General features: G+C 42.7%; 1 protein-coding gene across 1 annotated transcript in view; it reads left to right on the top strand.

Annotated features, from left to right (window-relative positions):
- The window catches only part of LOC122808395 (phosphatidylinositol 4-phosphate 5-kinase type-1 alpha-like), an 814,028-nt gene that overhangs the window by 380,495 nt on the left and 419,787 nt on the right, over positions 1 to 13,746 (top strand). The window contains exon 3 of the mRNA XM_044079361.1: positions 428 to 520. Coding sequence (XP_043935296.1) covers positions 428 to 520 — 93 coding nt within the window. The remainder of the gene's footprint in view (positions 1 to 427; positions 521 to 13,746) is intronic.

Below are 13,746 nucleotides of genomic sequence, written 5' to 3'. Positions count from 1 at the left end.
ACCCCCTTGCATAGCATGTTTTGTTATACGATTCTGAGATCATTTTGCATAAAGCATACAAAATGGGTGTCTGGAAGCTACTACAAAAATCCCTGAATATGACTTTTTAGCTGGATGTGTCAGGATTTTTTGTTTTGCAGTTGATCCTAAAATTAACTTGCCCGTAGTATGACTGGCCGACAAAGACCATTATAATTTTTGGGATGCCATCTGTCAAGTTTCTCAGACTTAGCAAGTGAGCGAAGGTTACTTAGAAAATGTTTGCTTTTATGCTTGCTGTTCACTTTGAGCTAGTCTCAAACTGCACCAACCATTGATACTTTTTCATAAGGATGACCATTGTGTAGAAGTGTTTGATGTTTTTCTTTTGTGAAATAAATAAACTGTGTTTTGTTTAATAAAGTAACAATTTATTTTTCTCAAACAGGTACCTGGTTCTTCAGGGCTGCACAGTACATTGACAATAAAAAGAATTGGCCATCGAGGGGTTGACCCCACTGGAGAAACTACGTATAAAAAAGTAAGTTTAAAATTCTTACGGCAGGCTACAGGAGGACTTGCAGATATGAGTAGGTGGGCTGAGAGAAAGTACGTTAAGTATGTTTGTATATGAGGTAATATGCGTTTACAACTGGTATTCCTCACATCACTTGGATCTGTTTGGCAGTGGGGATGGAGAACTTTTCAGTCTTTTCATGTACCATTAGAGGCCATTAGATTTAAAATTATCTGTGTGTGTGTGTGTAGTAAGATGGAGCCAACTTTCAACCAGTCATTTACACTGACCTGAGTGCTGCACGTATCTTGCGTCAGTAAATCGCTGTTGGTCCTTCATTTTGCTTTATTTTTCTCAGTTGTTCTTTGTTTTCTATTTGTAATTTGCTTCTCCTATAACAGAAATGTAGAAGTTGAAAAACTACTGGTAAATATGAACATTCAGTATTGTAAGAAAGAGGACTACTGTGCCATGTACCCAGAAAGGCCTAACACTGCATGCATTAGGATTGGTCATCAGTGAGAGCTTTCCCAGTCTGCTTCACTTCCTGTCATACATGCTTGCTATGTTTAGTCTCTGTTTTCAGAAGAGATCTTTCTGAATCATATATTGATTGTCTGGACTACTCACCCATTATTCTTCACTATTCATTATGAGTCTGAAGCTAAAAACACCCTTTTTTGTAGCCACCCCCCCCCCCCGAAGAAATATCCTTTGGCAATGCACTTTCTAAAATGAAAATTTTAAAACTGAAGAGGAAGGGGGTGTCATGATCTCAGAAGAGGTCACATTATAGTATGGATTCCCCCCAAACTAGTAGAAGTCAGCTCTTCAGAGCCTTATGAGATACATTTACTTCTGCATCTGTTTCCCTAGATTCCCAACCCCCTGCACCCAAGAAAACTAACAGATTTACAATCTGACTGATGCACACACATTTCTTTATGAAAATCCTGTGGTGGAACTTATTTTATGGTAGACCCTGTTTTAATTTCTGTTGATGGTAAAAGATGTAAAGCTTTCTCCGATTCTGTCCTTGTACCTAATTAGGACAGCTGTTCATTTGGTTTGGAAGGAACAACTAGTTGCTAGACTGACATGCCCAAGTATCTGCTAGCAATTTTTGCTAATATGCAGCATACCCTAAATTGCCAAACTCAGCAGTACATCTTCAATCTTGAAAATGTTAAACTTTGCCTCCCAGGTCACTAAGTTTTCTATTAAGTGTGCTTTTAACAGTGGATGTTGTCTCTAGGACTTTTTTGGATTACACTACAGACATTACCTGATGATGATGGGGCTTAGCTACTGAATGTGTACCTCTTGATGTGGGGCAGTTTGTTTGGAAATTCTTCAGATGAAGTATTAAAGAAACTGGAAGAAGGGGGAAAATTGATGGAAGGAGTCAAACAACTTTTTATTCCCTATCCCTAAATACCAAAGGAATTGCTCCTCTTTCACTGACACATTTTTCAAAAGCCTTTTAAATCCTCTCAACAAAATCCTTCCAGACAGTAATGCAAGAAAAGTCCATGAGATTCAGAAAGGAAAGAATGCAGATCCCAATGGCCATTCCTTCAGTATAATCCAGAAATATTAAAAGCTGCAGTGCGGGCGCCTCTTTCATTTGTGGCAGGGAACCTTCCTTCTCCAGAAAATCAAATCTGTTTCCTCAAATCTTTAGACTTGCTTTTGCAGGAAGTGATCTGAAACCAGTTTCATCAACCCTAAGAGACAAAGGCTTTTATTGAAGAATGTGTCTGGTTGCCAGAAAGGGGAAGCACATTGGAGATATATTTTGATCCCCAAGTTCAAGATGGGTCCCTGTATAAACTCTTTACTCTTGTATCCCAAGCCCTTTCTAGTTGCTGTAGATCTCAAATATGCCTACCTCCACATCCTGACTCTCAAAAGTGCAGGCGTTACCCAAGATTCTTTGCCTTGGGGTTTTACTTGGTCTTTTCCTTTTAGTTTTTCCACTGCTCTGAGAATTTTCAGAAAGTGTCTAGCCCTTGTCATAGCCTTTTGCAGACCTCAAAACATTCATATTTTCCCATATTTGGACAATTGCCTATTTTAACTGCGTCCGTACAAGACAGCCTAGCAGCTGTTCAGTTCACTGTTCATCTTTTCAGTTGCTTGGGTTTCAAACTAAATCTGAAGAAGTCTCGTTTAAACCCCTCTCACAGGTTAATGTTTAAGGTGTCTGCTATACACCTCTGTATCCACTGCTTTCATCCCCCCCCCCCCCGACATAGTCTTCCAGCTTTACTTCTTGAATGTGGCCCAACAAAACGTGCACAGTGAGGCTTCCTTATAATTCTTTTAGATTAAAACAAAAAAAAAATTACATTACATGGCTTCATCCACACTAATGGCCCCATTTGCTGGACTGTACATGAAGAAAATCCAGTGGTACTTCAAATCTTTCTTCCCAGGCTGGAGTGTGGTACTCTACTCCATGACCAGCATCTTCATACCTTATCCTTTCAAATTCCAGTGCTCACTATTCTTTGGTTCATCTGTCAGATCTTGCTTAACCCACGGCTCCCCTTTTCTCCTCACTCTCATGCTCAGTCAGTTATGACAGATATTTTGGACTCCGCATAGCAGGTGGTCTCTGAAGACGTCAAGGTTCATGGCAGGTGTAGGCCTCATTTCAAGAACAAGCATATAAATATCAAGGAGACAATAGCTGTAATAAAATCTTAAGTCAGCTGTGGACTACCTGACCTCTGGTAGTGGTATAAGTGTAGCACAGTAATGTGGTATATAAACAAACCAGGGGGAATGAGTCCTATTCCCAGAGTGTAAGAGCAGACTAGCAGTGATTGCCAGGGAACTGTATTGCAGAACAGTTGTACTTTGGAGAGGTCACATACATTCGGTCAAAGCAGAACAAAATAGCAAGCATTTTGAGCAGGTCTAGGATAGAGCCTCTTGAATGAACATTGAGGTCATCCAGGAGATTGCCACTTATTTGGAGCTGTTGAAGTAGATCTGTTTGTCTCCTGTCTCAACACACAATTAAACCAGTTCTCTTCCAGGACACCTTGCAAAAAGGCCTGGAAACAGATGCATTTCTTTCCAGTAGATAAAAGTATTCTTGCATTACTTCCTCCCTTTTCATCTTGGATCTGGAATTCTTCTAAAGATTAAGATGAGCTTGCCAAAGATGCTTCTGGTTTTGCCCCAATCAACGGTTCTCCCTTTACTTGCATCAGTTGCCAAAAACCTCAGAGTGGATTTGCTCACAAGACAGCAGATCCCTAATCGACTCCAGCTTTCAAAATCTCCCATTCAGGCACCTTTTTTGGAAGATGTGGAGCAGGTATTAAAGGTGACTACTGACCAAATTGAAAAGATTTCTAGTTGGTGCCGTAAAAGACTACAATCTTTTGCAGTGGGAGGTTTTCTGGTTCTTCAGGACGTGCTCAAATCAGGCCTAGTGTAGGCACACCTTTTTGGCTGCTACTGCTCATCTGCCTTTTGATTCCCTCCTTTCTTCCCTCAAGTTAAACTGAGTTTGAAAGAGGTTTTGCATATTAAACTACCTAGAAAACAAGTGACACCTCCTTGATCTTAATTCTGTATTGAATAAGTTAACTCTATCCCCTTTTGAACCTTCAGTCAGTTCTTCAAATTTTTCACATGGAAGACGTGTTTTGGTTATTGCTCTGACTTGGGGGTATTCGAATTACAGACCCTAATGTGTACCCTTTTTTGATTTTCCACAAGAACACAGTGAGTCTTAGAACCACCGTCTCCTTTATACTGAAAGTTGCTTGAGTTTACTTTAAGTTAGACTGTTAATATTTTTGTGTTCTTTTCTGAAACCAAAAGCGGAGGAGAAAGAATCCTGCATATTTCACATGTCCATAGACAGTTTAGATTTTAACTGGGCAGAATCAAAAATTTTAAGAAATCTAACCAGCTTTGTTTTTTGATTGGGAAAATAATTGCAGTCTGTATCTAAATGAACCATTTCCAGATGGTTGTCTTCGCAAAACAAATATGCTGTAACCCCCTTGTCAAAGTAAAAGCTTGCGTTGCCAAAGCTGTGTCTACTTCCGAGGGCCCTTCTTTTGTACACACACTTACTACATACTGCAAGTTAGATTCAGCCTCTAGAACAAGATCAGGATTTGCAAAATATGTAGTATAAGGCTTCTGGATTCTGGAACTTCTCCATCCACACATTCTTCCTAAGCTATAGCAGTCATCCCTTATAATTACGATTAATGTAACCATGATCTAATGAACAGCATAATGCAGTTATGTTAACTTGCCTTAATGATAGATGTACAAACAGATACCTGTTAGTGTTAAAACCATCCCATCTACCCCTTTATCTTTCTTTCTAGGCCAGAGTGGGGGGTACCCTACTATGTTCATTTAATCACTGCTGCAGTGACCTTAGCTATATGGGTCATATACTGCATAGGATACAACTGGCCAGTTTCCAAAACTTCAGGGTACCTTCCATACACCCAACCATTGACCACTCAAGCAGTGCTGTTGAAAATCAGCGGTCTGGGCACCAATACTCTTCAGAGTTTTCTAGCTGCTGGAAAAAGTTCTTCTTGTGGGCTTTAGTAATTATTATGCTAGGATTTTTTTTCTTGGGCTGCCACTGGACTTTTCAGCCAGTTGGAAGTCTTCCTTAATTTTTTTAAGAAACCTTTTTTAAAACTCTGTTTAGATTATGGGAAATGTATATCTTGTGCTTGTTACACTGGTTTTGTGATGAAAATGTTTTCTTTTTTGTCTCTTGTTTTACTGATCTACATCTGTTAGTTGGATGCGGACTTCCGGCTTCATTCTCTGCTTTACTCTAGAAAAAAATTAACAGTTCCTTGACTCTGTCTTCCTTCAGCCACAAACAAGAATAAAATGTTTGGACTCTTTTGCTTCTCTGCAGGCTACTAAATTGCCAAATCCACAGGTGGTTGGCACTGCTGTGACCATTTCTGGTTCCTCAGGCTACTGCTCTTCTTTGGATGTTCGTGTTTCACTGTTGCAGTCATTACAGTTGGATTATCCTGCTGGCAGGCTACCCGCAGTCGGCCTGAATTGCAAAGTCCTGGTCCAGCATTGGTTGTTGTCACCTCTTCCCTGACGTCAGTGCGCCAGGAGTATATAAGTTGCAGCCAACGCCATTTTCTTCCGTCTTTCTTGCTGCATGGTGCCCGAAGCAAAAGCAGTTCGCAAGTGCCGGTCGGCCGACTCCAGAGGTTTTCTAAATTGAATTTCAGATCCGAATTCTTCAATAAAGCTAAGTAACCTGTTGAGGAAACTTTTTTCTTGCTCCAGACCGATGTCAGAAAAAGTTAACAATTGTATTTCTTGTGGGAAGCAAATACCTCATAAGGATTTTCATTCTTACTGTATTCCTTGCCTAGGCCCTGACCACGATGTTGCTAGCTGTCGGTTTTGTGCTAGATTTAACCAACGCACTATTAAGCATCGGTACGATTTTGCTTTTCATTACTTTGGCCGAAGGTTTAATTATATAATGCAGTCGGAACAGCCGACAACCGGAGTTTATAAAAAGCACAAGGAAAAGGAAAAAGACAGGCATCCGAGGTCCAAAACTGGCGAGGCCTCTGCTAGGCCAGTCGCCGGTTCACCGGTTCTTAGTGAGGCGCTTTCGCAGCCGCTGATGCCCACTATCTCAGAGCCACAGGCCGCTTCCGACTCCCATGTGGAGACAACTAGGCCTCTGGATACTCAAGGTATTGGACACTAGGAAACTATTCCCTCAGATGGGTCCGGAGCCGCTGAGCAGGCATCGGCTTCTGAGGGTGTTTTCAGACCTACACAGCTATATGTCAAGCCAACCTCAGCTTGCAAGACAAAGACTAAAGCAGCTTTAAAGACAAAGAAACAAGTAACAGCATTCTCCTGGACAGACTTCCATGCCTAAAACAGATACTTAAAATGGCCGAAGACCTAATTACTTTGATCAGGGTTTCCCACCCCCCTCCTGATAAGAGGCCTAGGCAAGACACAGAATATGATTCTTCCGATCAGGTTTCCATTTCCTCTGACTCCTCTTCAGAACAGGGATACTCTTCCTCCCTATGAGGATTCTGATGCTGAAGAACTGAATATTATTCATTTGGGGAAACCCTGCATACCATGAGGGAGCATTTTCACTGGGAGAACCAAGATTATTCAGAATCTAAGAAAAGGCTCGGACTTCTACTGCCTCAGCACAGACCTCTTGCTATTCCACCTGTCCTAGACATTGTAGATGATGATTTTTTCAGAGTCCGGCCTGTCTCCTGACTCATTATCCCCTGCACCTGTTAAGCCAGACAGATACTACAGGGTTCCAGATTCTCATAAATTTCTATATAAAAACCCTGCTGCTGACCCAGAAACTATATCTCAGGGTCCCAAGGGGGTCAAGGCTTCCACTGCAAAAAACCCTGTCCCCTCGGATAGGGGTTCTAGGTCACTGGACAGATGGGGGAAAAAAGTTTACACTTCTGCTACCTTGGCTGTAAGGGCTTTAAATTGTTAGTTTCATATGCTTAAATGTCAGCAATACTTAATGTCACTGCTAAAACAGAAAATGTTGACAAATTCTGAATGTTCTGACAACAAGGAAATGCAGGATTTATTGCATGCAGCTGAACAAGTGGGAAAGCATACTTTGCAATGTGGTTTTGATTCACTCGAGGCTCCTTGCAGGGCCGCTGTTACAGGTTCTGTCATTAGAAGGCATGCTTGGTTAAAGGAGCAGAATCTGCCTGATCATGTTAAAGCAAAATTATTGGATGGTCCATTACAGCATGATACTTTGGTGTGAAGGCAGAAGAGGTGTTGAAGAAAATGGAGGATAAAGCGAAATCTATGCAGACAGTAAAGGATTTCTTACAGGTACAGCCACCCAGATTTAGCAGGAACTGGCCTTCTAAGAATTGGTCCTTTTCAGTGTCAGACAGGCCACAAAGGCAGATACAGATGCCCTAGAGGCAGATCCCAGCCCCAAGGCTCATACAGGCCCAAACAGTGGGGTGCTTCTACCTCCAAGAGTGGAGAAGACAAATCACAGCCATATAGGAAACAGTCCCAATGACTTTACTCTGCCAGTGCCAAGCACTTATCTTTGGCAGCACCCTTAGGGGGGAAAGCTAGCACTTTTTCACAAAATTGGCACATGATCACCCAGGATAAATGGGTCTTAAATATAGTCTCTCAGGACTACAGGTTCCACTTTCACACCCTTCCAAATGCAAAAGGTATGCCAGACCTGCCACACAATCAATGGGCAGAGGCACAAAAGCAAGTTTCTCATGGACATGAGGGCTATTCAGCGAGTACCACAGCAAGAGCAGGGACAAAGATTTTACTCGAGACTTTTCTTAGTACCCAGAAAGGGGCAAAGCCTGGAGACCAGTGCTGGACCTGTCTATTCTAAACACTTTTCTGGACGTTCCAAAATTCAGAATGTTGACACTGCAGCAGCTTCTGCCCATGCTGGGCAAGAAGGCTTGGCTTGTAACTTTGGACCTCAAAGAGGCATACATGCATGTCCCAGTCAGACAATCTTGCAGAAGAGACCTCAGATTCATAGCTGGCTCAATGCACTACCAATTCTTTGCACTGCCCTTTGGCTTATCTATCATGCCCAGGGTCTTCACAAAATGCCTGGCACCAGTAATTGCATTTGCAGACAAAGAAGAATACTAATATATCCCTACTTGGACGACTGCCTTATTCAAGCAGAGAACAAAGACATTCTGTTGAAACTTCTGGCATTTGTAAAAAAGATTACTAGTTTGCCTGGGGTACACAGTAAACGAAAAGATATCAAAACTAGTACCCACTCAAGAGATAATATTCCTGGGTGCAAGCTTAAGTACAACTGCCCAAACCATTTCTCAGAGGGCCAGTTGATATGACAGACAACACCACAGTCATGTGGTACATCAACAAACAGGGAGGCACTCATTCATACCCCTATGCAGAATGACCTTGAGCTGTGGACCCTGGCACTCAGCCACAACATCCAGTTACAGGCAATATTTGTACCAGGAAAGACAATACTCTAGCAGACATGTTAAGCAGAAGCACTTGGATGCCCACAATGGAAGCTTCACCGGACATCTCTCAAGACCATCTCAAAGAAATGGGAATGCCACAGATAGACCTATTCGTGATCACCTCTCAATCACCAGCTCAAAATGCTGCACAAGGACATTCCACCCATTAGCATGGAAAGTGGATTCGCCTCCTTCAACTGGAAAGGCCTAACAGCATATGCATTCCCACCTCTTCCCTTTGATACACAAGGTACTACTGAAAATCAAGGAAGAACGTCCAAGGATAATCCTGATAGCTCCAAACTGGCCAAGACAACACTGGTACCCACTACTGAGGAGCATGTCTCGCAACAATATGTGGACAATTCCCTGCTGCCTTTGATGTTAACGAGAACAACCACAGCATCATACATCCAAACCTAAAACCTTGCAACTGACTGCATGGAACATCACATAACAGCAGCTAATCCAGAACTTTCCCAAAGAGTTAAAGACATTATTCTTGAAGCACGCAGACCTTCAACAAGAAGGAACTATGCTGGAAAATGGAAAAGGTTTGTCCTCTGGAGCACGGAAAGAGGAAAAGATGTGTCAAACATAGATATGCCTAACATTCTGGAGTATCTGGCGAACTTCTTCATTCAGGCCTGTCCTACTCCTCCATCAAGATACATGCATCAGCTATTTCAGCAGAATACAGCTTTGATCCACCTGTTTTTAAGCACCCTTTGCTCAGGCAGTTCCTCAGAGGAATCAAGAATGTAAAACCTCCAAGGAAACCACCATTACCAGCTTGGGATTTAAACTTTGTGCTAGAAAAGTTGACACTATCACCCTTTGAACCAGCAGCAACAGCAGACCCACAACACCTGTCATGGAAAACTGCTTTCCTACTGGCAATTACTTCAGCAAGGAGGGTTTCAGAACTACAGGCCTTAATGGCAGTGCAACCCTTCCTAATCTTCCACCAAGATAGAGTGTCCATGAGGACTAATCCTACATTTATGCCCAAGGTGGTATCCAGAGTGTCTTTAAACCAGGCAATCCATCTACCTACCTTCTTTCCAACCCACAAAACAGAGGGGAAAGAATACTGCATACCTTGGATGTACATAGACAGCTACGCTACTACTTGGACAGAACAAAAATAGCAGAAAGACTGACCAACGCTTTGTAGCCTATGCAACAGGAAGGGAAGGAAAAGCTATTTCAAACAGACAATCTCCAAATGGATAGGAAATTGCATACGATTCTGTTACTCCTTCCATGGAAAACCAATTCCACAGAACATAAGACCTCATTCTACAAGGGCAACAGCCACTACCACAGCCTTCTTACGAGGAGTGGCAACCAAAGACATTATTGAGGCGGCTACTTGGACCTCCGTGCATACATTTGCCAAAGCATTATAATTTGCCTCTATATTCCAGATCCCGAGCAGGGTTTGCCACTGCTGTACTGCAGGATCCTAAACACACCATAATCTACTTTTATCCCCTCCCCTAGTTGGCTATGGTATTCTACCCACTTTGTTATGACTGCAGATGCATCCATGAAGGACATAGTACAGTTTTGTACTCTACCATAAATGTAGATGTCCGAACTGGATAGCATCTGCAGTCAGGATTACCCTCCCTCCTTCCCCTCTGTGGTACTCCTAGGGTGTTTACCCTTCTAATAGCTAGCTGTTGGGGGGGAGTCTTTTATGGTGTATTTGTTTGTGTATATGTACATACATGCTTATTGTTGTGTTTACCTCTATCTATTTGGAAACATTGGCATCTATCCAAATTTTAGCCTGCAAGAGGCTACTGGCATCTGGGGCAAGAAACACTGAGGAAAATGGCGTCGGCTGATGCCTTTATACCCGAAGACCAACAGAGATGACGTCGGGTGGAGTGCGACGTCAGCCGAAGCCGGACCCGGACTTTGGAATCCGGCCGACTGAAGGGCTGCCTGACGACAGGACAACCCACTTGTTATGACTGCAGATGCTATCCAGTTCGGACATCTACATTTATGGTAGGTACAAAACTGTACTTTGCCAAAGCTGTGTCTACTTCCGAGGGCCCTTCTTTTGTACACACACTTACTACATACTGCAAGTTAGATTCCGCCTCTAGAACAAGATCAGGATTTGCAAAATATGTAGTATAAGGCTTCTGGATTCTGGAACTTTTCCATCCACACATTCTTCCTAAGCTATAGCAGTCATCCCTTATAATTACGATTAATGTAACCATGATCTAATGAACAGCATAATGCAGTTATGTTAACTTGCCTTAATGATAGATGTACAAACAGATACCTGTTAGTGTTAAAACCCTCCCATCTACCCCTTTATCTTTCTTTCTAGGCCAGAGTGGGGGGGTACCCTACTATGTTCATTTAATCACTGCTGCAGTGACCTTAGCTATATGGGTCATATACTGCATAGGATACAACTGGCCAGTTTCCAAAACTTCAGGGTACCTTCCATACACCCAACCATAGACCACTCAAGCAGTGCTGTTGAAAATCAGCGGTCTGGGCACCAATACTCTTCAGAGTTTTCTAGCTGCTGGAAAAAGTTCTTCTTGTGGGCTTTAGTAATTATTATGCTAGGATTTTTTTTCTTGGGCTGCCACTGGACTTTTCAGCCAATTGGAAGTCTTCCTTAATTTTTTTAAGAAACCTTTTTTAAAACTCTGTTTAGATTATGGGAAATGTATATCTTGTGCTTGTTACACTGGTTTTGTGATGAAAATGTTTTCTTTTTTGTCTCTTGTTTTACTGATCTACATCTGTTAGTTGGATGCGGACTTCCGGCTTCATTCTCTGCTTTACTCTAGAATAAAATTAAGTTCCTTGACTCTGTCTTCCTTCAGCCACAAACAAGAATAAAATGTTTGGACTCTTTTGCTTCTCTGCAGGCTACTAAATTGCCAAATCCACAGGTGGTTGGCACTGCTGTGACCATTTCTGGTTCCTCAGGCTACTGCTCTTCTTTGGATGTTCGTGTTTCACTGTTGCAGTCATTACAGTTGGATTATCCTGCTGGCAGGCTACCCGCAGTCGGCCTGAATTGCAAAGTCCTGGTCCAGCATTGGTTGTTGTCACCTCTTCCCTGACGTCAGTGCGCCAGGAGTATATAAGTTGCAGCCAACGCCATTTTCTTCCGTCTTTCTTGCTGCATGGTGCCCGAAGCAAAAGCAGTTCGCAAGTGCCGGTCGGCCGACTCCTGAGATTTTCTAAATTGAATTTCAGATCCGAATTCTTCAATAAAGCTAAGTAACCTGTTGAGGAAACTTTTTTCTTGCTCCAGACCGATGTCAGAAAAAGTTAACAATTGTATTTCTTGTGGGAAGCAAATACCTCATAAGGATTTTCATTCTTACTGTATTCCTTGCCTAGGCCCTGACCACGATGTTGCTAGCTGTCGGTTTTGTGCTAGATTTAACCAACGCACTATTAAGCATCTGTACGATTTTGCTTTTCATTACTTTGGCCGAAGGTTTAATTATATAATGCAGTCGGAACAGCCGACAACCGGAGTTTATAAAAAGCACAAGGAAAAGGAAAAAGACAGGCATCCGAGGTCCAAAACTGGCGAGGCCTCTGCTAGGCCAGTCACCGGTTCACCGGTTCTTAGTGAGGCGCTTTCGCAGCCGCTGATGCCCACTATCTCAGAGCCACAGGCCGCTTCCGACTCCCATGTGGAGACAACTAGGCCTCTGGATACTCAAGGTATTGGACACTAGGAAACTATTCCCTCAGATGGGTCCGGAGCCGCTGAGCAGGCATCGGCTTCTGAGGGTGTTTTCAGACCTACACAGCTATATGTCAAGCCAACCTCAGCTTGCAAGACAAAGACTAAAGCAGCTTTAAAGACAAAGAAACAAGTAACAGCATTCTCCTGGACAGACTTCCATGCCTAAAACAGATACTTAAAATGGCCGAAGACCTAATTACTTTGATCAGGGTTTCCCACCCCCCTCCTGATAAGAGGCCTAGGCAAGACACAGAATATGATTCTTCCGATCAGGTTTCCATTTCCTCTGACTCCTCTTCAGAACAGGGATACTCTTCCTCCCTATGAGGATTCTGATGCTGAAGAACTGAAGATTATTCTTTTGGGGAAACCCTGCATACCATGAGGGAGCATTTTCACTGGGAGAACCAAGATTATTCAGAATCTAAGAAAAGGCTCGGACTTCTACTGCCTCAGCACAGACCTCTTGCTATTCCACCTGTCCTAGACATTGTAGATGATGATTTTTTCAGAGTCCGGCCTGTCTACTGACTCATTATCCCCTGCACCTGTTAAGCCAGACAGATACTACAGGGTTCCAGATTCTCATAAATTTCTATATAAAAACCCTGCTGCTGACCCAGAAACTATATCTCAGGGTCCCAAGGGGGTCAAGGCTTCCACTGCAAAAAACCCTGTCCCCTCGGATAGGGGTTCTAGGTCACTGGACAGATGGGGGAAAAAAGTTTACACTTCTGCTACCTTGGCTGTAAGGGCTTTAAATTGTTAGTTTCATATGCTTAAATGTCAGCAATACTTAATGTCACTGCTAAAACAGAAAATGTTGACAAATTCTGAATGTTCTGAAAACAAGGAAATGCAGGATTTATTGCATGCAGCTGAACAAGTGGGAAAGCATACTTTGCAATGTGGTTTTGATTCACTCGAGGCTCCTTGCAGGGCCGCTGTTACAGGTTCTGTCATTAGAAGGCATGCTTGGTTAAAGGAACAGAATCTGCCTGATCATGTTAAAGCAAAATTATTGGATGGTCCATTACAGCATGATACTTTGGTGTGAAGGCAGAAGAGGTGTTGAAGAAAATGGAGGATAAAGCGAAATCTATGCAGACAGTAAAGGATTTCTTACAGGTACAGCCACCCAGATTTAGCAGGAACTGGCCTTCTAAGAATTGGTCCTTTTCAGTGTCAGACAGGCCACAAAAGGCAGATACAGATGCCCTAGAGGCAGATCCCAGCCCCAAGGCTCATACAGGCCCAAACAGTGGGGTGCTTCTACCTCCAAGAGTGGAGAAGACAAATCACAGCCATATAGGAAACAGTCCCAATGACTTTACTCTGCCAGTGCCAAGCACTTATCTTTTGGCAGCACCCTTAGGGGGGAAAGCTAGCACTTTTTCACAAAATTGGCACATGATCACCCAGGATAAATGGGTCTTAAATATAGT

Source organism: Protopterus annectens, chromosome 8.part0, assembly GCF_019279795.1.
Source record: "Protopterus annectens isolate FY-2018-M chromosome 8.part0, PAN1.0, whole genome shotgun sequence".
Lineage (NCBI taxonomy): Eukaryota > Metazoa > Chordata > Ceratodontiformes > Protopteridae > Protopterus > Protopterus annectens.
Note: the sequence above shows the minus strand (reverse complement) of the source record. Positions and strands in the feature narration are given on the sequence as shown.